The sequence below is a fragment of the Ischnura elegans genome, chromosome X (assembly GCF_921293095.1).
Source record: "Ischnura elegans chromosome X, ioIscEleg1.1, whole genome shotgun sequence".
Lineage (NCBI taxonomy): Eukaryota > Metazoa > Arthropoda > Insecta > Odonata > Coenagrionidae > Ischnura > Ischnura elegans.
Genome location: NC_060259.1, coordinates 85,763,326 through 85,788,485, shown reverse-complemented (window position 1 = coordinate 85,788,485; position 25,160 = coordinate 85,763,326). Strand labels below are relative to the sequence as shown.

At 41.1% G+C, this 25,160-nt stretch overlaps 1 protein-coding gene and 1 long non-coding RNA gene across 3 annotated transcripts; one reads left to right on the top strand and one right to left on the bottom strand.

The window, feature by feature from the left end:
* Positions 1-9,375: 9,375 nt before the first annotated feature.
* On the bottom strand, positions 9,376-10,170 carry LOC124171198. Its single transcript, XM_046550338.1, has one exon. The coding sequence runs from the start codon at positions 10,168-10,170 to the stop codon at positions 9,376-9,378; it is 795 nt and encodes a 264-aa protein (XP_046406294.1).
* Positions 10,171-22,998: 12,828 nt separating this feature from the next.
* On the top strand, positions 22,999-24,778 carry LOC124170707. Of its 2 annotated transcripts, none has more exons than XR_006867558.1 (4): positions 22,999-23,156; positions 23,243-23,324; positions 23,529-23,671; positions 24,642-24,778. It is a non-coding gene; the product is annotated as an uncharacterized LOC124170707 (long non-coding RNA). The 2 variants fall into 2 exon arrangements; XR_006867557.1 differs by having other exon boundaries at positions 23,243-23,372.
* Positions 24,779-25,160: the final 382 nt, after the last annotated feature.

The following is a 25,160-nucleotide window of genomic DNA, read 5'->3' as shown; positions in this document are numbered from 1 at the left end:
TACATTCGACTTCCGCAGTTTCACAAAATTCTTTCAGCATTTGAATACGCACAGTGTAATGTGGAAATAAAAATATATTTTTATAACAATATTTTCCACATCTGCGGGTAACAAATCAGCAGCTGTTTGAACACACATTTGAACAGCATTTGAACACAGGTATTTTGCATTGCAAATGTATCATGTGCAATGCAAAACCGTTTTGATAACTTGTGATGTACAGGCCTTAGATCTGAAGGATTGATAATGAAAAATAGCATAGAAAGACATCCTTCTGCTTATGCTAGTTTCTTTTCTTCGTCTCCATTAGTTGTTATTACTAAAAATCTGCATTTTGGAGGAAGATGCAGCAGTATTAAAATGCCTATTATGTTCTCAGGTGCTTCATCTCCAACTGCTTCGAAATATACATTTATATCATTTATACATCTATCTATCGCTGGGTACGCCCATGCCCTTGGAACTGGCTATCATTAAAAAACGGTGCGAAAGTGACCCTTATTCCCCCTGTTAATGCTAATATTATGGGGGGGGAGGGGGGGGGGGTGGCACGATCCCAGTTTGTCCAGGGTGCCAGATCAGCTATCACCGGGCCTGTATATAACCACGGAAAGAATAACGTGTAAGAAGGTATATCTGTAAGCTGCACCACTTGACTATAACCGTGACGTATACGCACGATAATTCCCCCCCTTTTCAATGATTTTTTTGGTATTGTACGGCGAGGCACTCAGTGAGAAGAGGATTATCGTGGGGGTGTATTACGAAAAGGTTGCCGTTTTGGGGAGGGACGATAAGGCTATGAACGGTCAAGAACTACGAAATAGTCAGAACGCGAGGAAAAACGTAAACAAACTCTAATGTTACCATCTACGAAGATATCTTATGTCATATTATACGACACTAATATCTGGATTAAAAAAATATCCTATTAAGGATAAAATGACATCCCAGAAAGAAATTCTTCGAGATTTCAGCCTTTGTCCCCACGGCGAGAACAACATGTAAGAAGGTATATCTGTAAGTAGCTCCACTTGACTATAACCGTGACGTATTCGTACGAGTATTCATCCCCCTTTCACTTCTTTGTTTGCCATTGTTTGGGGAGGTACTCGGTTAAAATAGATTGAGCGAAGGGGGTGCTTTACAAATATCCCGCCTTTGTGGAGAGGGACGATATGACACCCGTTCAGTGAACAGTCAACAACCACGAAATAGTAAGAACGCGAGAAAAAGCGTAAACATATTCTGCTTATTAAAACAACTTGTCTGCTTCCACACTATTTTATTATCACCGACCATGATTTCGGCAGCTTGTGCCATTGTAAAGGCACATAGCCGTGGGTGACAGCCTTTTTACAGGTTTTTCAGGAGGGGGAGGGAGGGGAGGGGTGGGGTTATTGGGGTGTGTTCATTCCGAGGTTATTGATGACGTCAATGGGCGATGGCTTCCTAAATATCCTTTTAAGGCCAAAATCACGTCGCAGAGACAACTTATATTAAGACTGAAGACTTTCATCCTCAAAGCGAGAATAATGTGCAAGATGGTAGAATTGAAAGTTGCCCTACTCTACATAGTCAATCTACTTTTGTTTATCCATTTCGCGACGACTACTACCCCACTTCTTAATATTTCAATCGCCTTTGTCTGGCGTGGTATTCACAAATATTGATACCGTGGTATTGTCAGATTAAATAGGATGAGCGTAAACAAATTCTAATTGATGTTTCCATGTTCCTGGGTTTCACCGCGTGGATTTTCTTTGTGACAAAGAAAATCCACGCGGTGAAACCCAGGAACATGGAAACATCATCTAGACAACGCCGCGGAAAACTACGCATCTACAACAAATTCTAATGTTACCATCTACAAAGATACCTTCTGACATAGCATACGACACTAATTCTGGCCTCAAAAAATATCCCTTTAAGGATAAAATGACGTCCCAGAAAGAAATTCTTCGAGATTTTAGCCTTTGTCCCCACGGCGAGAATAACATACATTCATACATTCATTCATTCATTTATTTACGGGATAACCCATTAACATATTCATACATATAGTTTTACATATGATAAACAATACAAAATACTGAACACACATGCAGTAAACCCAGAAAAAGAAGAAAAAAAAAATCTATACAGAATTGCACATCAATGAATAAAACATGTAGAGAGATACAACAAAATAAAATTTAAAGTATAAACATGTTCTCCAGTAAAAAAGTTCATCTTTGCCACAGGTGACATTTGAATCTGGAAAAGGACATAGAGAAATCGTAACTTTGGCCGAGTCTATTAAAATTCCTCATCATTCTAGATAGCGGGGAGTTAAAGGCATAATTTGTTCTATGATAGTTAATAACAAATGGGTGCGGATTTCTGGAATTATGTCGGGGTGCGTTAAAATTTACTAAAGAAAGAAGAAGGGAACAGTCAATATAAGAATTAATAATTTTGTAAAGGAATAGGGCATCAATGGAGGAACGCCTGTCAGATAAGGATTTCAGATTTAAAAGGGATAGAAGATATGAAGTATTGTAATCAGAATGAGGTATTCCTAATTTGAAATTAATAAATTTGAGAAATTTGTTTTGGACCCGTTCAAGCCGTATTGAGTCTGTGTTATAATAAGGTGACCAGTTTACAATAGAGTATTCTAATTTTGAGCGTACCAGAGCTATATAAATAGTCCTTAAAGCATGAAGATTGTTAAATTTTAGACAGGTTCTCTTTATGAAACCTAAATTCTTTAGGGCATCGCAGACAGTTCGGTCTAGATGTACCTTGAATGAGAGCTGGCTGTCAAACCAAACACCTAAATCGCAGACAGCAGTAGGTCTACCTAATACAGTGGAATTAATGGTATACTCATGATAATAGGGCGTGCAATAGTGATGGAAAGTCATTACGCTACATTTTGGTACATTGAGTGATAACTCATTTGCATCAGCCCACTGCACTAGTAGGTCAATGTTTTTCTGTAGCACATGAGAATCCTGCAGGGAAGCAATATGCTTATAAATCTTTAAGTCATCAGCAAAGAGCAGGAAGTTAACGTCATCGAATATATTATGAATATCATTTATAAAAAGACAAAATAGTAAAGGTGCAAGAAGGTATATCTGTAATTTGCTCCACTTGACCATAACCGTGACGTATACGAACGACAATTCATCCCCCTTTTCAACGCTTTTTTATCTATTGTTCGAATTAAAAAATCAAAGCGTTCAATTAATATTATTTAAGCTAATATAGTTCATCGTGAATGACCTACTGGTCTACAATAGGACAGGCAGGTCTACAATAAAGTTGCAAGTTTCATCCACACCATATGCTCTTTAACCAGTTACCTTGATAGCATGCCAGCTGAGCCCATCTGGCTTGATTTTCTGTACTCCAGCTAGTAGTCATAATTGCCCAATATGACTGACCATCTCTGCAATCATTGAGCAGATACTTTTGGTGTCGTTTTAGTGGGTGAGAACATAGATTTTAATGGCATGTTATCAGTCTCAATCTTAAACTTTCTGCCCCATAGATATTTATGAAATTTCTACAAAGCAATGATTATTCCCAAAGCTTCTCTTTCTAACCGAGAACATCGTTGCTGCGTGATTGTCAACATCTTGGACCTAAATTCAATTGGCCTTTCTTCATTCCCTTCTCTAATAGCCAAAACATCCTCCACTCTAACAGGAGAAGCAATACTAATGAAAAATAGGTCTTTTGAAGGGTCATACACTGCTCATGGGCATACCCAGTGGGGGGCATGAGGGGATAGCTGGCCCCCCCCAGAAGCGAAAATAAATTTAGTTCAAAGCGAAAGTTTTGAACAAATTTTCTTTTAAAGAAAAACTGTATTAGTATAGACAGGGAACTAAAATAAAAATCAATATTTTTTCAAGCAGATAATTATTAAAAACTAATAAATCGCTCTCATAATTTTCTTAAAATTTTGTTTTCATTAAGCTTTCCAACTTGCCCCCCCCCCTACTTTTGATCCTGGGTATGTCCTTGACACTGCTAAAGCTTTGCTCTTCAATAATATTTCCTTGCTTAATTTCGTTGCTTCATTTTCCACGGCCTTTACTTGGGACTCAACTTCAATTTGATGGAAACCTAACATAAGTCTCCATTCAGACACAATGGCATCGACCATTCTCGACCCAACAATGGCACATAATCAATCACAAACAATAAATCTCAACAAGTATTCTCTTCCTCGCTCAAACACTTGAACCAAACTTTTCCTCCAGCAAAAAGAGAATGTCCACTTAAGGATGCAAGTCTCCAAAGTACTCTTCACTAGTACACATGGAAATAAGTGACTCATATTATCCAAATCACAGTCATCATTAATTTCAAGATTTTCATCAGCATAATATTCAACACATAAAATGCATTCTGCTTAGTTGTGTGTTTTTTGTGACTTTCATAGTTTTCTATGCTGTGTCTTATCCAAACTGGGTTATATTTGTGTTAAAAATCTCATTGAGGAATATCAAGAAGCACATATTGTAGCAGCACAATCTACTTGTACCTTCTAGAGCTGACAAGCCACTATGGGAGTTACAGTATCATCCTGGGCCATGAGTGGACACCACATTTCTCATTTCCCTCTTTCTCCTGTTACCACTGCAAACCATATTTCCTTTCCTCACTACTATTTTATTTCTTTGTACTTATAGTACATATAGTTTGCTCTCTTAATTTCTCAATCATGAATGACGTTGATGCAGTGGCCTCATATGTTCGCGAGATTAGAAAATTATCTTTCAAGCTAGCTCAGCACATCTACCATTCAGAATTTATCTCATCATGCATTTTATTAGGTATTTTCCCCAATGGCCTTAATGTGAAATACCCTCTCTCTGGCCTCCCTCCACACCTACAGCCATTCCTTCCCAGATAGCACCAAGAAAGAGAGTTATCCGTTTCGTATGGTTTTCTTGCAGAAAAAATTGATAAGCAGCTTATCATAAGCAAAGGGGCATATATTAAGCAAGGGTAAGATTTTAGGGAAGAATAGGTAAGGTATTCCGTCACAAATCCTCAGATAATGTTAAGTTGCTTCTCTTGGAGCACCAAAGGCAGGTGAACAGCGTACTACACATGCTACGCTCCTCATCCCGGCATGAATTTAAAGCCTACTAGTGAAATTCAGTGAGTTTTTATAAGAGCATTACAACTGATAACAGATTTTCCTGTAAATAGAAAAAATTAACAACTATAAGCGACTGGCTGGTGAAGATACAAAGCATAATACATGTACTTTATCCTTGTGGCGGAAAGAAAAAAATAACACCAGGGAGATGTGAACATGTGACCTATACATCTGCAGATTTCTGAAAAGAAAAAAAAATTATTCAAGGTCTCTTATATATATATTCGAGATTCCTGGCATTTTTTTATTCTATGTCACTTATTCATGTGAAATTATGTGTTTTTCTTACGACAGTCATTTCATCATCAATTAATAAATGTGAATGATTTTCAAATTATGGCAATGTTATTTCAACTCATACTGTAGAAGGGCCAAGAATGGAAAAATTTTTCCTATGTATAAATCCCTTGATGAATACTCTAAAACGATGGAATAAAAGCAACATCTACGAAAGTGCTGAAAGTGTGGCATCCATTTTGTCATTGCTCTGGATGTTTGTTAGACTGGCCGTAATAAACCCATAACAAGCTTATTTTACAGGCGCCTTCCTTATTTCTTCCTTTCACCTTATCTCAATGACTTATAATGTGCTAGCTGGGTTCATGCCTTTAGATGTCCTTAAGGGTTATCTCGGCAGGCGGCGAAATAACTAAGACCTCTATAATTTAGGAATTAACCCGTTTATTTTCGGGATAAAATTACATGCGCACATGCGATTGTTTCACATGGATGCTCGCGGATTAAAAGTCACGGTCGCGGGATCGGCAGGTCTCTCTCCTCAAGCTGTCGGGACGCTACTCTCCTGCCAGGGCGCCAAATCCCCCAGGGTCCCGTTACCCTGACGGCGCCAAGGGCCTTCCGCCTGTCTCCCTCCAGGCAGTGCTGCCTTCCGGCAGTGGCGCGCTGCGATTCGAACGCCCGCCACACCACCCCCTCACCAGTGACAGAGCTCTGGAGATCTGGAATGATAAAGAGAAGAAAAAAAAAAAAAAGAAACGGAAAGGGGGTTGAAGGTTGGGTGGTCATAGGGAGTTAGGTGGCAAAATCGCGCAGGTGCGCCGGGAAATGGACCCTGCGTCCGGATCTTGTGATGCGGCCGTTGGCAGCCGGCGCCATCCCGTCAGGCTGGGGTAATGGTGGCTGCTCGGTCGTCTCGGCTGGCGTCGGCGTTGCGGCCTCCCGGAGTGGCCGAAGAATGGTCATGGGTGGAGCTGCAGGCGTTGAAGGGATGTCTTCAGTGGCGGTGAAAGCGGGTTTGAGGCGGTCGATGGAGACCATCACCTCTCGCCCACGAATGCGCAGCACGTATCCTTTGCTGCCTCGCTGAAGCACCTCGAACGGACCCTCGTAAGGCGGCTGTAAGGCGCCGCGGGATCTGTCATCTCTGACAAAGACAGAAGGGGAGGAAGCCAAGGATTTGTAAATGAAAATGGCTCTTTCACCACGACGAGATGCGGGCCGGGGGCTCAATTTAGATATGCGCCGCCGCAGCTGCACCACGTAATCGGACTGGTCCTCCATCGTGTGGCCAGTCGATGGCGATAGAAATTCGCCAGGGAGTGTCAGTGGTTCTCCATACACCAACTCCGCGGAGGTGGCACCGAGGTCATCTTTAAATGCTGAGCGGAGGCCCAAAAGGATCGCTGGTAGGAAATCCGTCCATCCTTGAGATTCGTGGCAGCGTATGGCTGCCTTCAGTTGGCGGTGAAGACGCTCCACAAGCCCATTGGCGGCAGGATGGTAGGCAGTTGTCCTCAGATGTGTTGCTCCTGAGAGGTCGGCCAGCTTCCGGAAGAGGAGGCTCTCGAACTGGCGGCCTTGATCTGTGGTGATTCGGCGGGGGGTGCCAAAACGCGAAATCCATTCTCGAAAGAATGTTTTGGCTACCGTCTCCGCAGAGATATCAGGAATGGGAATAGCTTCCGGCCAACGGGTGTATCGGTCGACCAAGGTGAGGCAGTATTGAAAACCACCGGAGTATGGCAGGGGGCCCACCAGGTCCATATGTAAATGCTCGAACCTGTGGCTGGGGGTAGGAAAATCACCTATCGGGGAGTTAACGTGCCTCGTCACCTTATTCTTCTGACATGGCACGCAATTCCGGGCCCATTCCTTGCAGTCCTTCTTCATTGAGGGCCAAACAAACCGACTAGCGACGAGTCGAGCCGATTCTTTAATTCCCGGGTGAGATAGGCTGTGGAGGGAGTTAAACACTCGTCTGCGAAGGGGGGCGGGGACATAGGGGCGGGCAGTGGGGGTGGACACGTCGCACATGAGTGTCACATCACTGTCAGGCGCACACACTTTCCTCAACACAAGGGAAGACGAGCCGGTTCGCTGGAGCGCGGTTAGTTCCTCATCTGCCTCTTGCTCCTTGGCAAGGTCTTCAAAAGACACGGCGGGCGATACGGCCTCCACGCGCGAGAGTGTGTCAGCAACAATATTGTCTCTGCCGGCGATATGGCGAATATCGCTGGTGAACTGACTTATGTAGTTAAGGTAACGAAACTGTCTCGGGGAGCACTTTTCCGGTTTTTGGTGGAACGCGAAAATTAGTGGCTTGTGGTCTGTAAATACAATGAAATTTCGCCCTTCAACCATATGGCGGAAATGGCGAATAGCGTCGTGCACGGCTAAAAGTTCTCGGTCATACGGACTGTATTTCTTTTGTGGCGCCGTCAGCTTCCTGGAGAAAAAGCTCAGGGGTTGCCAACCGTTCGCTGTGTGCTGCTGAAGGGCAGCGCCGATGGCGAAGTCCGACGCATCGGTAAATACTGCCAGCGGTAGGTCGGGGTTGGGGTGGGCAAGCATAGTGGCCTGGGCTAGGCTTTGTTTGCAAGCGTCGAAGGCTTGCCTTTGTTCGGGAGTCCATTGCACTGGGTCCTTCCCTTTTACCTTCCCCCCCAACAAATCACTCAAGGGAGCCTGGAGAGTAGCAGCGCCTGGGAGGAAACGCCGGTAAAAATTAATGGTTCCTAAAAATTGCCTCAGGCCTGTTACCGTTTGCGGCAGTGGGTACTCAGCGATCGCTCTCACTTTCTCGGGCAAGGGAGTCGAACCGTCACAAGAAACACGGTAACCCAAAAATGTTACAACAGGTTCGGCAAACACGCACTTTGCTGGATTAATAACAACCCCGTACTCATTGAGGCGTGTGAGGAGTTGGCGGAGGTGCTCTTCGTGTTCTTCCTCGGATGCGGAAGCAATTAAAATGTCGTCAACATAGGCGAAACAAAAGTCTAAACCTCGGAGCACCTCATCTATGAATCGCTGAAATGTCTGAGCAGCGTTGCGAAGGCCGAACGTCATGAAATTAAACTCAAAGAGCCCGAACGGAGTTTTGATGGCGGTTTTTGGTATATCCTCGGGGGTAATAGGTATCTGATGATACGCCCGCACTAAATCTATAGTAGAGAACACTGATTTTCCCAGAAGATTATGGGAAAAATCCTCAATGTGAGGCACGGGATACTGGTCGGGGATCGTCCGTGCGTTAAGCGCTCGGTAATCGCCGCAGGGACGCCAGTCATCTCCCTTTTTGGGCACTAGGTGGAGGGGAGACGCCCAACAGCTCTCCGAGGGGCGTGCCACTCCCTCTCGTATCATGGTCTCAAATTCCCGTTTCGCCAAACGGAGTTTGTCGGCTGACAATCGCCTCGCCTTGCACGAAATGGGTGGTCCAGGTGTGGTGCGTATGTGATGCACAGTGGAATGTGATGTCTGCCTCGGTGCACCACCAGGATGGATCACATTAGGGAACTCCGCCAGGATACTGTGATACTTATTTCCGCCACATACAGCCTTTATGTGGGGGAGAGGGTTTCGCACTATGCCGCCGCTTACCTTCAGTGAAGTCGTGCTGTCGATGAGCCGTTGATTACGGATGTCCACCAGGAGTCCGTAATGCCTTAAGAAATCGGCTCCGATGATCGGCTTCGACACGTCCGCCACCACGAATCTCCACACAAAATCCCGGCGAAGGCCAAGATTTAGATGCTGCTCAAGCCAGCCGTAAGTGGCAATGACCGTGTCATTCGCAGCGAATAATTGATACGTAGATTTTGGGCGGGGACCTTTGAGTAACGTCCGGGGAAAAACGCTCAAGTCGGATCCCGTGTCAATAAGATATTGTAATTTAGAGGTGGTGTCCGTGATGAAAAGGCGGCTGACAGCAGGGCGGGAGTCGGTTGCCGCGTTTACCAACTGCCCTACTTGTTTTCCGCGAAGTTGCATGGGGGTTCGCAGCGGTGCGCCTTCTCCGCAAACCTCGCGTGGTACCAGCATAGCCCGTCGCTAGATGGGGGACGGGAGTTCGCCCGGGAGCGGCTGCGGGAATTGCCTCGGGATCGCCGGCGAGAGCGGTTTGCCGAAGGGTCGGTGATCTGCGCGGTCACGCTGGCGGTCATTTGGGCCATCTGGCTCATCAGGGTAGCCACCTGCAGGGTGAGATCCTCGACTCTCTTAAGCACTGCGTCGTTGGCGGAAATGCTGGCTACCTGAGGCGTTGGCGTGACGTCATGTACCCTGTCCGCCAAGGCAGCGAGGGTATTCAAGTCGGCATCCTGCTGCACCGTTAGGATGGTGTGGACATGGGCGGGCAGGCGGTTGAGCCACAGCGTCCGGAGAAATGTGTCGGGAATCGATGTGCCGGCGAGGGATCGGAGATGACGCAAAAATTGAGAGGGTTTGCGATCCCCAATCTCCTCGTGCTCGAGAAGCTGCCGAATCCGCTGCTCCTGTGACGCCGTGAGACGGCGTATCAGCTCCTCCTTCAGCCGCGCGTATTTTCCTTCCGCCGGGGGTGAAATAATGATGTCACTCACTTCCGCGGCGTACTTCTGGTCCAGTTGAGACATAATGTAATAAAATTTCGTGGCATCCTGCGTGATACCGTTCAGATGAAATTGCCCCTCGACTTGGGCAAACCACACTGCGGGGTCTTCGGGCCAAAACGGAGGCACGCGCATTGAAATGCGCTCGACGCGGTTATCACCGTCAGCCATCGCGAACACAACACACAAATATTATAAAAAACAATCGCATAAATACCCTACACAATCGCTAGAATTATCACTCACGTGGTCCTAATACGATCACGTCGGCGTGGTCACCACTTTAGATGTCCTTAAGGGTTATCTCGGCAGGCGGCGAAATAACTAAGACCTCTATAATTTAGGAATTAACCCGTTTATTTTCGGGATAAAATTACATGCGCACATGCGATTGTTTCACATGGATGCTCGCAGATTAAAAGTCACGGTCGCGGGATCGGCAGGTCTCTCTCCTCAAGCTGTCGGGACGCTACTCTCCTGCCAGGGCGCCAAATCCCCCAGGGTCCCGTTACCCTGACGGCGCCAAGGGCCTTCCGCCTGTCTCCCTCCAGGCGGTGCTGCCTTCCGGCAGTGGCGCGCTGCGATTCGAACGCCCGCCACAATGCCTTTTCGTTCCAACACTCATCTCTTCATTATTGTTTCATTAGTGACCAATGATATGCTGACTAAAACATTCCACAATTCTATAAAATATTCTCTCCCTAATATTGATGAAATACTCATTGCATACTGTCGCTCACTACAACTTCACCAAACCAAATCCCTAAAAAAGCTCTCCTCCTTTATGTGTCTCATTTTCATGCCGGGTTGTCTTTACCTGTCAATGTAGCTTTGGTCATTCCCTCTCCACCTCCTCTACATCTTTACAAACCTGATTTAGCCACCCTCGTTAATATAGCTTCCCCACCTCCACAACAACTTCTCTATTCACATCAATCCCTCATTCCGAAGGTCTTGCCTCCCTCTGCCACTTCCTATCCCAATGCCCAACTCCTCATACCACCAGCACTGACTTCCTCCTAGGCCTCAATAATATCGTCTTAACGTACAATTCATTCTCTTTCAGCGACAGAAACTGTATATTTTCAAATCAAAGGTTGCTTGATGGGTAGTAGATTCAGTCCCTCCTATGCAAACCTCTACATAGGCCATTTTGAATAAAGTCCCCTGACCCAACATCCATTGAAACCCCTCCTTTGGCTCAGATTTATTGATGGCATATCCTCCTGTGGCCACATGGTTATGATTCCCACAACAATTTTATTGCCGCTCTCAATTCCTCATCCTCTCTTTCTTTCACCTCAACCATTTTTAATTTCCAGATTACCTTCCTTGATAACAATATCTCTCCCTTGTCAACGACAAATTTCTTACCTCTGTCCTAGTAAAACCCACAAATAAGCAACAATGTCTTTACTTTAGCAATTGCCATCCTTCCCACGCTAAACGTTCCCTTCCCTACTCCCTTTTTATTCAAGATCACTGCATTTGTAATAACCCTAATGCCCTGAACAACTTCCTCCACAGTTTTCATTGTTATCCTTCCATCGAGTCCCTCCTGGATAAAAAAATTATCAAGCACAGATGCCCACCAAAACCTTGCAACAGAAACAAAACACCTTTCCCTTTGCACCACTTACTTTCCTGGAATACAATCACTGCTATCTATTCTTAAAGGCCTTTTCCCAAATCTTAAAAAATAATTAGTCTACAGCCAGTCTTTTTGTCAAACCCCAAGTATCACCCTCAGATGATCAGCAAATCTTTCTGATTTATTCCACTCAACAAACCCTCTACAAAGGTCACCCACTACTCCCAACAGTACACCAGCGCCCTGCAGTTGACCCAGATGTAAGACCTGCCCAATTTTCACCCCACCTTCTATCCACAGTCATCTCATCTCCTGTTTACCTTCCTCCCAGCAGCCTCATGAGCATCCAGGAATGTAATCTACCATATTCCATGCATGCACTGTCCCTCCATCTATATAGGAAAATCTTCAACTCCCCTCAACCTTAGAATTAACAACCACAGGGCATCACACACTTCTCCCCATGCTGAGTCCCTCCCTGTGGCAAAACATGCAGCCACTCATCAGCGTCCATTTAATGATACATAGCTATGATGTCCCTGTTTTGGCCTCCCTTCTCTCACAGGCCGCCCACTTAAACTCAATTTAATTTAATTAGCATACATATGGCTGTTCAAAGTATTTCATCCTCCTGGATGTAACATCAATAGATAATTTCTTTAATTGCCTCACCCCACTCTCTCTACCCCCTTGACCCTACCTCCTCACCATCCTCACTCACTCAGCTCTCCTTCAACCTTATCCCACCCTCTTGTTCCTAACTCCAAAGAAGGTGGTAGTCAGCAGTGTCATGGTACTGGAAAGTGACAGGAATGCCATTCTAGCATTGGTAAACAAAAGACATAATAGTCAAATAACCCTTTTATCAGTTTTGTTGCTTCAAAAGTGCTTACATATAGAATTGTAATTAAAAAAAAAGTCATAAAATTTAAATAATATCTTGCAATACAAAACAAGCAGAATAATATTTTACTTCTAAAAAAAGTTAAGGAAAGAGTGTTCCAGCACTGCTAATTTTGCCATGACGTCACTGGTGGCAGTGCCACCGAAAATATAGTCATGTGAGTGCTTTTGTGTCTCTCATAGTCTTTAATACTGTCTCTCACCCAACCCGGGCTATATTTGCTTTAAATACATCATCGAGGGATGTCAATAAGTATGTATATATAAGTAAGGTTGGGTAAGGCCCAGTATTAAAGACTATGGAAGACACAGAAGCACTCACATGACTATATTTTCAGTGGCACTACCACCAGTGATGTCATGGCAAAATTAGCAGTGTTGGAACACTCTTTCTTGGTGTAAATCTTTTTATATCAAATATATATAAATATAATTATTACTTAAATAATAATTTTAACTCTATTTATTATTTAATATATTAATTATTTAATTTTTTTATACATTCAATTTATGTTTTAATCAAATCATATCCTACCTAAATCTGAGGTATATCACCAAAAATTTAGTACTGTGTTTTTTTATGTTTTTTATCTTTTTGTGTCCTGTGCTTCTACCCAACCTGGGATATTTTTATGTTATTTACCTCGCCGAGGAACTTTTCGAAGAAAATATATATAAAACCCGACCTCCCCTAATGGATCCTACGGCTGAGTGAAAATTCAAGTAAGGTGGTGAGTTGAAGATGCTGAAAAGCAAACTATGGAAAAAAATATTTCCATATACTGCCCACAGTATCACCAAGTACCCTACTCTACAACTTAGATAATTATGTCTGTCCGTTTGTGCGCAGACCAAAACCATCGTGTGAACGCACACCCCAGCAAAAAGATTTGCACCAGGAGGATTAATAGTTAAGTGTAGAATCCTTTGAGTTATGTTTTCCCTTTGAGCGAGTGAAGAGGTATGCCTACCCGGCAGGATGTCCAAACACAGTAGTTGTACAACGTGAAGAAACAAACGGTAATGAGAAAACGACGCCAAGGACGTGTGGAACAAAACCAGAGGTAGCTCTTCGCACACCATGCACCTAACCTAGAATAAATGTCACGGCTTTCCTCACGGCCTGGGTCCGCGAGAAAAGCGGAATTAAATATCGGCGGACCTAAATATTTTTTTGCCTTATTGCTAAAAACAATTTATGCCAACCATGATATCTTAAGTGGTTGTATTTTAAAATTACGTATAAACAGTTACTTTTTATCTGTAATCCAAAATTTTATATTTAAAATGTGAATAAAAATAATTTTGATAGAGGAATATTTATAATATATTATATAATATATAATTATCTCTATATATATAAAAGGGATAATCCCTTTTTACTGCATACTGCGTTGAAAATGCTACTTTTTTCCTGATATATTGGAAACATTTTTTTCGTTTGCAAATTGCAAACCAGGCACTGATGTTGACCGATAAATTTTATGTAATCACGAATTTATCCAATCTACAGATTCTAATTGGTCGACAACTGGAGGATAAAATTTCTCTCGAAAATCACGGTGTGAACTTTTAGAAATCACCAAATGAGCATTTTTGTCTGGCAGCCGATGCGGTTTTGTCGTCTCGTCTTGTTACTGACTGACGTATCCTCTTTTCGCCGAGCCAACCACCACGCCAGCTAATGGCAAGCTAAGCATTGTGACAGAGGGTGAGTAGTCGTCCGCCAACAGAAACACCTCAAGTTAAGTGGGGCAACTTACAGGGATACCTCCTTATATGTTATTCCTGCCTTGGAGATACAGGCCCCAAATCATGGAATTTTTGCCTCTGGGACGTCAGATTTTCTCTAAAATGGACATTTTCGAAGCCGGCTATTAGTGTCGTATGTTATGTCACGAGGTATGCTCACAAATGGTATCATTAGAATTTGTTTACGTTTTTCCTCTCCTTCTACAGCTTTTGGACATATTCACCGCCGCTCTTAATGGATGAATTCTCGTAATACACCCCTCCAGCTTTACCACCCTCTGCTGGATGCCAAGACATTCGATGGTGATCGCAGCATAGTGGAGCAGGGTGAGTAGTCGTCCGGCAACAGCAACAGTTGAACTCAAGTTGGGCAACATACAGGTATTTCTCCATACACATTTTTCTCGCCATAGACATAAAAGCCCCAAATCACACTGATTTCTGTTCCTGGGACTTCAAATTGGCTATTAAGAGAAATCTTCGAAGCCAGATCTGAGGGCCGTATGATATATATTATAGAGGGTATTGTCGTAAATGGTAATGTTGCCAATCTGGATTTATTACAGCAGTCTTTGATCCTCTCATTCCAAAATTGGTGTTATTTTTTTGCAAAAAAATATGTTTCCGCAATTTATTTGCAATTAAAGTAAAACTTAAGGTTAAATTTGAAGCTATTTTCACAGCAGTAAATCAATGAAATAATTACCTTTTCATGAGTTTGTGAAGGGTTAAATATGTTTGCATTGCTGGAATTTTAACGAAATTTACCTACCTACTAGCTGATTTCAAGTTGCATACTTAGATTCCCATCATCTGCTCTCCTCTGCAGTGTGGCACCATGGGGGTGGGGCGGGGAGTTTAGGGGGATAAATCCTCCCAGAGCTCAGAGAGTTCTTTTTATTAGGATATTTTAATGTAGCAAATTTTGTAACTAATATTAGGGGGACAGATGACTCACAAACAAAAGATCAAACTATTCTCAGAATCAAAGTTTCTGTCTATATTTGTTATAAAGTTCTTTAAGTTTAATCCATTATACTTTATTGGATTAATATTACTTATGGTTTGGCGTAAGGATTATCTCTCCATTTTGAACCAGTTATGTATCTTAAAATTTTCAGGGGGAAGTTCCTGCTCTTACCCTGGCAGGTATTCCATACCTCCCAGTAATAGTTGTGCCTAAAGCCCTCCCTTGACTTAATTCCTCATGATATTGCATGGATAAGTTAATAATGTAAACCTTTTATAATAGAGGAAACATAGAAATACAGCTCAGTAATTTCTTATCATTCTTCCCCTGAATCATCAGGGCTGTCCCCATGTCTCACAGCTGGCAGTGTACTGGAGAAGCCGAAGGGGGGTTTGATATAATCAAACTTAAGAGAAGGGACGTTCGTACGCTCCTTCACCTGAGGACGCTGGCAGGAGAGCTGGCGAAACTGTTGTGGTTCTTCAACAACGGACGCGGATGCAGCCCGAAAGAATGCTGAACTTAAGAGAAGGGAGGTTAATAAAGTTAAAGGGATCAAATAAGTCAATAAATACATCATTTCTATCAAATTTTTGTGTCATCTGTTGATATCTTTATTGAGAAGAATGCAAAAAGAAAAAATACATGAGTACCATTGTAAGGTAATTCTATCATGAATAATACGCAAGCATCCTCTGATACCACCCCCAATCCAACCACATTAACCTCCAGATCTAATATCTCCCAGTCCTTGCCTGCTTACTTTTCTGCAAATATATGAAACACCATGGGGACAGCAAACACCCACATGTATGTAATTATTTAATGGGTACATAACGGCTGACGTGATACATTGAACACTGTATGAACTCGACTCAATGCGATGTAAACCCACAGCCCCCTGGCATTTTTCATGCAAGCCCATAGAGGAATAACATCGGTGCAAAAGGATGCATGCTAGCTAAGTATGGTAAGAATCATGAATTCACACTTTGCAATCCATGGAATTTCATAATTATTGCTTCAAATTACCATCGAAGTACCATTGGCAGCAATCACTGAAAATAGAAGCGAAAAATAGATGGAAAAAATTGTAAATGAATGCTTCACACCTCATTGAATTCATTCACCCCATGTGGTTTATTAGCACTTTGAGTGCCGGCCGCTAATTTTAAAGCCCTACTGAAAAATCCAGCCATTTTTACTAAAGTCACAAATTTTTTTAAAACATTAGCATCAAAAATATATTTATATCGATGTGTATTTCAATAAAAATGGACTTTGCTCTTCTTTATGTATGAGTTGAATAACATTTATTGCTAACTTTTAAATATATATTTTAATAATGAAAACCCACTGTTTAAAAAAAATAAAAAGGTTGCAACAAATGACGTACCGCCATAAAATGCATAATATTTTTTATTACGCTCAATTTGAACTATTTAAACCATGGAAATCATACAAAAGTATTGTTCCAAGTAAATCATTCAAAATCCTGGATGACAATAAGGGTCACTGCACCCTCAACGATCGGTTCTTTCCTCCAAAGAATTTTCACACAAAGTAGGCTGAGATAAGGGTGCCAGTAGCTACAGCCCTACAAGCACACAGGAGACTGTCTCTTGACGACAGGTAAGAGACCCCGAGGAGATGGCCGCCCTCTCCCCTTTCTCCCTTGGTTCGTCAATTTTCGAGTGTTCACCCCCACCCACTTCCGCTTCTTTCCGAGGTCAACACTTCGCCTTTCCGAAATTACATTATCTTCAAGAGGCATTATGCGGATACCGAGTGATCATGGCTGTATATTTAATTATTTTCTAATTTTATATTGGTAATTCGTCGTGGTATAACACGAATTAGACATTAATTAGTATAATTATATCGCTGACTACGCCGATACCGGAAAAGAGCCCTTCCTCCCCCTTGCAACATCCGCTTCGTCCCTTTCACTTTGTGCCATAACCGCCATAACTCGAATCTGAGAGGTCCTGCCTTCGAAGTTACGATCACCGCACGTGTTTATCCTCATTGTTGGAGCTTGCCGGTTCTTGCAATCGCTTTTTCAACTGCGTCCATTTTCACCGCTTTGAGGTAAGTACTGATTAATTTGTATCCCTGCTAATTTTTATGGCATTATCATATTGTCTTCACGTGTCCCAAAGGACTTAGATTTTGTCATTTATTCGGTAGTGTATTCGATTCGCTTATGGTTGCCTTTTACATGTATTTTCATGTGTTACTCATTAACCTCATTAAGGATAATATTCGTTATCTAATGTACCTACCTTAGTGTTGATCCCAAATCGCCTCGTGCAAGTCGAAAATATTCACGAAGCATGGCCGTTATCCTTCCGACGCCATTATTTACTCTGTGGACTTTTATTAAGTTTTGTTGAATTCCCGATAATAAGGAAAATTAATGTAAACAGCAGATTTATTTTGAGACATTAAAATTAATGAAAGTTGATATGTTTAATATTCGGCTAGCCGCCATGTTGTGTGGCTCGAGGTGCATTGTCACATTTACTGATATAGATTATAATAATGAATTGATGTCCTTTAGTCTTGCTAATACTCGAGAACCGATTTGGCTCATTTTGATTTTAAAATGTTGGTGAGTGAAAGTTCAGGGAAGGTTTAAAAGGTGAGAATATTATGAGGTATATGTGGCCTTGGAATGGGCCCTGAATATTTTTCGTAAGAAGGACAGGTAAAGTTCGTTATGAACGACTGCAACCTTTTCTTTTGCATATTTAAATTCGTGATAATGGTTGCACATAGTTGGAGCATATAACATTGGAAAGAAAAATAAATTCTCATTCTTGCACTCGAATTTCGTCTTCTGCGTTATTTACCTTGAAATTGGGGAAAGTATTCGAAAAAATGCTGAAAATTTAGTGATATATAGGCTCACTATCCCCTTGATTGTTGATTTACCTCATAAAAAGCTGATTTATCATTGTGGGTAAACTTTTCTCGGGATCCCTCCGGGTTAATGTTTTTATATCGGCCAACGTTTCAAGTACCGTCTCGGCACTCATCTTCAGGGCTGAATCATAAGGGCAGCTCATTTATCACTGTTTATTCACAAATAGGGTGCGCGAAATGATTTTCACATACTTTACGTTAATTTCGTTACTATCAGTTCATTGTTGATGTTAACGTAGTCAGTTGATTTTGTAGTTTGACATAGCGCCAATATTTACTTGTAAGTGCGCGAGAAATATTAATACTTTGATCATTCATAATTCTATGGAGATGGCGACCAAACTAAGGTCGTTCAATTCAATCAAATGTTCAAATCAGATTAATCGGTTAAGACGCAGTACTCATGTGATCCTGCAATCAGTAGCATTTAACTATGATTGTATTGTAAATTATTGTACCGATAAATCAGTGCAGTTGGGGAAATACTAATCATTTGTTAATATTGCAAGGCGTTTCTCTTCTGACTTGGTATCATAAATAAATATGGAAAGTGGAACTGGTTGATTGGCATCTCAGTGGATGTTCCTGATAATAGTGGTGGTTTTTAATCTTGGTGAGTGCTTCTTGTGATTTATCAATATCCACCCTTACAGTTTATATGTATGGACTAACAGAATTTTTTTACATCTTCATTAATAGGTGGTGAAGTGAGGACCTGACGATTGGATCATCGTTCTTCTGATTCTGGTGGGCAACAATTACTCCAGGGTGAATCTCTTCTGACTTGTTATCATACATATCTATGGAAAGTGAAACTGGTTGATTGGCATCTCAGTGGATGTTCCTGTTAATAGTGGTGGTTTTTAAGCTTGGTGAGTTCTTCTTTTGATTTCTTTTTATCCACCCTTACAGTTTATATGTATGGACTAACGGAATTTTTTTACATCTTCATTAATAGGTGGTGAAGTGAGGACCTGACGATTGGATCATCGTTCTTCTGATTCTGGTGGGCAACAATTACTCCAGGGTGAATCTCTTCTGACTTGTTATCATACATATCTATGGAAAGTGAACTGGTTGATTGGCATCTCAGTGGATGTTCCTGTTAATAGTGGTGGTTTTTAAGCTTGGTGAGTTCTTCTTTTGATTTCTTTTTATCCACCCTTACAGTTTATATGTATGGACTAACAGAATTTTTTTACATCTTCATTAATAGGTGGTGAAGTGAGGACCTGACGATTGGATCATCGTTCTTCTGATTCTGGTGGGCAACAATTACTCCAGGGTGAATCTCTTCTGACTTGTTATCATACATATCTATGGAAAGTGAAACTGGTTGATTGGCATCTCAGTGGATGTTCCTGTTAATAGTGGTGGTTTTTAAGCTTGGTGAGTTCTTCTTTTGATTTCTTTTTATCCACCCTTACAGTTTATATGTATGGACTAACGGAATTTTTTTACATCTTCATTAATAGGTGGTGAAGTGAGGACCTGACGATTGGATCATCGTTCTTCTGATTCTGGTGGGCAACAATTACTCCAGGGTGAATCTCTTCTGACTTGTTATCATACATATCTATGGAAAGTGAAACTGGTTGATTGGCATCTCAGTGGATGTTCCTGTTAATAGTGGTGGTTTTTAAGCTTGGTGAGTTCTTCTTTTGATTTCTTTTTATCCACCCTTACAGTTTATATGTATGGACTAACAGAATTTTTTTACATCTTCATTAATAGGTGGTGAAGTGAGGACCTGACGATTGGATCATCGTTCTTCTGATTCTGGTGGGCAACAATTACTCCAGGGTGAATCTCTTCTGACTTGTTATCATACATATCTATGGAAAGTGAAACTGGTTGATTGGCATCTCAGTGGATGTTCCTGTTAATAGTGGTGGTTTTTAAGCTTGGTGAGTTCTTCTTTTGATTTCTTTTTATCCACCCTTACAGTTTATATGTATGGACTAACGGACTTTTTTTACATCTTCATTAATAGGTGGTGAAGTGAGGACCTGACGATTGGATCATCGTTCTTCTGATTCTGGTGGGCAACAATTACTCCAGGGTGAATCTCTTCTGACTTGTTATCATACATATCTATGGAAAGTGAAACTGGTTGATTGGCATCTCAGTGGATGTTCCTGTTAATAGTGGTGGTTTTTAAGCTTGGTGAGTTCTTCTTTTGATTTCTTTTTATCCACCCTTACAGTTTATATGTATGGACTAACGGAATTTTTTTACATCTTCATTAATAGGTGGTGAAGTGAGGACCTGACGATTGGATCATCGTTCTTCTGATTCTGGTGGGCAACAATTACTCCAGGGTGAATCTCTTCTGACTTGTTATCATACATATCTATGGAAAGTGAAACTGGTTGATTGGCATCTCAGTGGATGTTCCTGTTAATAGTGGTGGTTTTTAAGCTTGGTGAGTTCTTCTTTTGATTTCTTTTTATCCACCCTTACAGTTTATATGTATGGACTAACGGAATTTTTTTACATCTTCATTAATAGGTGGTGAAGTGAGGACCTGACGATTGGATCATCGTTCTTCTGATTCTGGTGGGCAACAATTACTCCAGGGTGAATCTCTTCTGACTTGTTATCATACATATCTATGGAAAGTGAAACTGGTTGATTGGCATCTCAGTGGATGTTCCTGTTAATAGTGGTGGTTTTTAAGCTTGGTGAGTTCTTCTTTTGATTTCTTTTTATCCACCCTTACAGTTTATATGTATGGACTAACAGAATTTTTTTACATCTTCATTAATAGGTGGTGAAGTGAGGACCTGACGATTGGATCATCGTTCTTCTGATTCTGGTGGGCAACAATTACTCCAGGGTGAATCTCTTCTGACTTGTTATCATACATATCTATGGAAAGTGAAACTGGTTGATTGGCATCTCAGTGGATGTTCCTGTTAATAGTGGTGGTTTTTAAGCTTGGTGAGTTCTTCTTTTGATTTCTTTTTATCCACCCTTACAGTTTATATGTATGGACTAACGGAATTTTTTTACATCTTCATTAATAGGTGGTGAAGTGAGGACCTGACGATTGGATCATCGTTCTTCTGATTCTGGTGGGCAACAATTACTCCAGGGTGAATCTCTTCTGACTTGTTATCATACATATCTATGGAAAGTGAACTGGTTGATTGGCATCTCAGTGGATGTTCCTGTTAATAGTGGTGGTTTTTAAGCTTGGTGAGTTCTTCTTTTGATTTCTTTTTATCCACCCTTACAGTTTATATGTATGGACTAACAGAATTTTTTTACATCTTCATTAATAGGTGGTGAAGTGAGGACCTGACGATTGGATCATCGTTCTTCTGATTCTGGTGGGCAACAATTACTCCAGGGTGAATCTCTTCTGACTTGTTATCATACATATCTATGGAAAGTGAAACTGGTTGATTGGCATCTCAGTGGATGTTCCTGTTAATAGTGGTGGTTTTTAAGCTTGGTGAGTTCTTCTTTTGATTTCTTTTTATCCACCCTTACAGTTTATATGTATGGACTAACGGAATTTTTTTACATCTTCATTAATAGGTGGTGAAGTGAGGACCTGACGATTGGATCATCGTTCTTCTGATTCTGGTGGGCAACAATTACTCCAGGGTGAATCTCTTCTGACTTGTTATCATACATATCTATGGAAAGTGAAACTGGTTGATTGGCATCTCAGTGGATGTTCCTGTTAATAGTGGTGGTTTTTAAGCTTGGTGAGTTCTTCTTTTGATTTCTTTTTATCCACCCTTACAGTTTATATGTATGGACTAACGGACTTTTTTTACATCTTCATTAATAGGTGGTGAAGTGAGGACCTGACGATTGGATCATCGTTCTTCTGATTCTGGTGGGCAACAATTACTCCAGGGTGAATCTCTTCTGACTTGTTATCATACATATCTATGGAAAGTGAAACTGGTTGATTGGCATCTCAGTGGATGTTCCTGTTAATAGTGGTGGTTTTTAAGCTTGGTGAGTTCTTCTTTTGATTTCTTTTTATCCACCCTTACAGTTTATATGTATGGACTAACGGAATTTTTTTACATCTTCATTAATAGGTGGTGAAGTGAGGACCTGACGATTGGATCATCGTTCTTCTGATTCTGGTGGGCAACAATTACTCCAGGGTGAATCTCTTCTGACTTGTTATCATACATATCTATGGAAAGTGAAACTGGTTGATTGGCATCTCAGTGGATGTTCCTGTTAATAGTGGTGGTTTTTAAGCTTGGTGAGTTCTTCTTTTGATTTTTTTTTATCCACCCTTACAGTTTATATGTATGGACTAACAGAATTTTTTTACATCTTCATTAATAGGTGGTGAAGTGAGGACCTGACGATTGGATCATCGTTCTTCTGATTCTGGTGGGCAACAATTACTCCAGGGTGAATCTCTTCTGACTTGTTATCATACATATCTATGGAAAGTGAAACTGGTTGATTGGCATCTCAGTGGATGTTCCTGTTAATAGTGGTGGTTTTTAAGCTTGGTGAGTTCTTCTTTTGATTTCTTTTTATCCACCCTTACAGTTTATATGTATGGACTAACGGAATTTTTTTACATCTTCATTAATAGGTGGTGAAGTGAGGACCTGATGTTTGGATCATCGTTCTTCTGATTCTGGTGGGCAACAATTACTCCAGGGTGAATCTCTTCTGACTTGTTATCATACATATCTATGGAAAGTGAAACTGGTTGATTGGCATCTCAGTGGATGTTCCTGTTAATAGTGGTGGTTTTTAAGCTTGGTGAGTTCTTCTTTTGATTTCTTTTTATTCACCCTTACAGTTTATATGTATGGACTAACAGAACTTTTTTACATCTTCATTAATAGGTGGTGAAGTGAGGACCTGACGATTGGATCATCGTTCTTCTGATTCTGGTGGGCAACAATTACTCCAGGGTGAATCTCTTCTGACTTGTTATCATACATATCTATGGAAAGTGAACTGGTTGATTGGCATCTCAGTGGATGTTCCTGATAATAGTGGAGGTTTTTAAGCTTGGTGAAAGCTTCTTGTGATTTATCAATATCCACCCTTACAGTTTATATGTATGGACTAACAGAATTTTTTTACATCTTCATTAATAGGTGGTGAAGTAAGGACCTAACGATTGGATCATCGTTCTTGATTCTGGTGGCCAAAATACTCTTTGAGGATGTTTTTCTTCTGGTATCGTAGCTGAGAATTGGATGACGTATACATAGGGAGTGGAAAGTGGTATTGATACAGTTTACTTATTTTTTAATGTTGCTGTTTTGTGTGTGTTTACATGAGATGATGGTTTAGAACTCCGTAGGTTCTTAGTTGTCATTATCTTGCTTGGTTATTGTGTAGCTTAATTCTGTAGTAACAGATATTTTTCTTTATTAATAGGCGGAGTTATCGGTGTCGGAGTGATGTATCCTGTTTGGTTTCTTCTGCTGGTGGGAGACATTCACAATAAGGATTATTCTGCAGCGACAATCTGCCTGTTATACCATTTTGGTTGAAGAATCTTTGGAGGCACAGCTTTATACGTAATCTTTGGTTTTATTTTATTCATTATCCTCTCATATTTGGTTGATATTTAATTTGTTTTGGTTAATGTACTTGATTGACTATCTCATTCCTTTTTTATTGTCATTTTTATATTTGATGCAGTTTAAAGGAGTAATAGGAATTTCTTAATTAATTTAATAGGTGACACGTAAATGGTTCATTTCCACACCCGTTTGACCACATATCTGCATTCCTCATGCAGTAGCCGTACCGTTTTGGGCATATTAATCTAATAGAGGAACTATTATCGATGGATTCTTTGGCAGTTGTTCCCATACTTATGTTGTTGGGTGATTATGTGAAACTTGCCAAGTTCTCTGCTAGTAAATTCTTCGTCAATATTTTGAGTGATTACAATTTTTTTAATTTCTTCATTTTTAGGCAGTTGTTCTTATTACCTTGTGATGGAACATGTTAATACCTTCTGATGGTGAGCATGGTTCACAGCCATGATGCATCTCCACAATGTTGTGAAGCAGACATGCAATTTTGCAGTAGAATTAGAAGGTTGTGCACTTAATCCTTGGCAGAGATGCCTGGTGTTTTTCTGTTGATGTTTCATTTAAGATATGGAACAATGGAAATCCCTCGTGTTTTGTTTATTCTTAAGTGTGGGTTTAACATATGGCATGGTGACATTCTTGGGATATTGCTGTGAGGATGAAGATGCTATTTTCTAAAATGCTTAGCTTTGTTGTTGCGATTCTGCAGTTTTTAATTCAGGGAGGATTCTTTACAGATTTCCTATTTTGTTCATTTTATCTTTAAAATCTCATCTTGTTCTTGTGTATCAAGTATGTTATTTTCATTACGTATTGGCTCTATTAATTGGGCATTGCATAGTATTTTAGCCTGAGAGAAAACGTGTTAAAGTTCTCAAAGCATTATTATTGTTTTTGTGTAGTCATAGCATTTTCTTAATGCAAGTATTCTGCTTTTTCTTTTCAGGTGTTGCTTCAGTCCCTTGATGCCCAGTGGCCTTGTGAAAAGCTGTTTCTATGTAATAGGAGTTCATATTTGAAGTTTCTCTGACATTCAATGTGGCTTGTTCTAGTACTTTTTGTAAATAAACCAATATTTGCAAATGCTTGATTTTCTTTGACATTTCCTACGTTTCTGTCACCGAGATTTCGGTTTGTGTGTTGTCATCGCTGTTGCTACCAGTCCATTAACACCATGTTCGTAAGTAATATGCTTTAATGTCAATTCGCATACGCCACAGATTTATAAGTGGCCGGTTAATGTATCTTGGAATAGTAAAGTAGCGGTCGACTGTAGCTCGCTACTCGTAGTGCTGATAAATGACAACAGATGGCGCCACCGTCGCACAGTTAATGTGCCCGGCGTAGTTCGCGTGGTTATCGCTTGATGGCGCATCAATCGGAAATCGGAGACCGTCTCTTGAGTAGTGCGGACATTTCGTCATGGGTTCGTCATCGTATCGTCCGGCCGTCTCCTTGTTGTCTC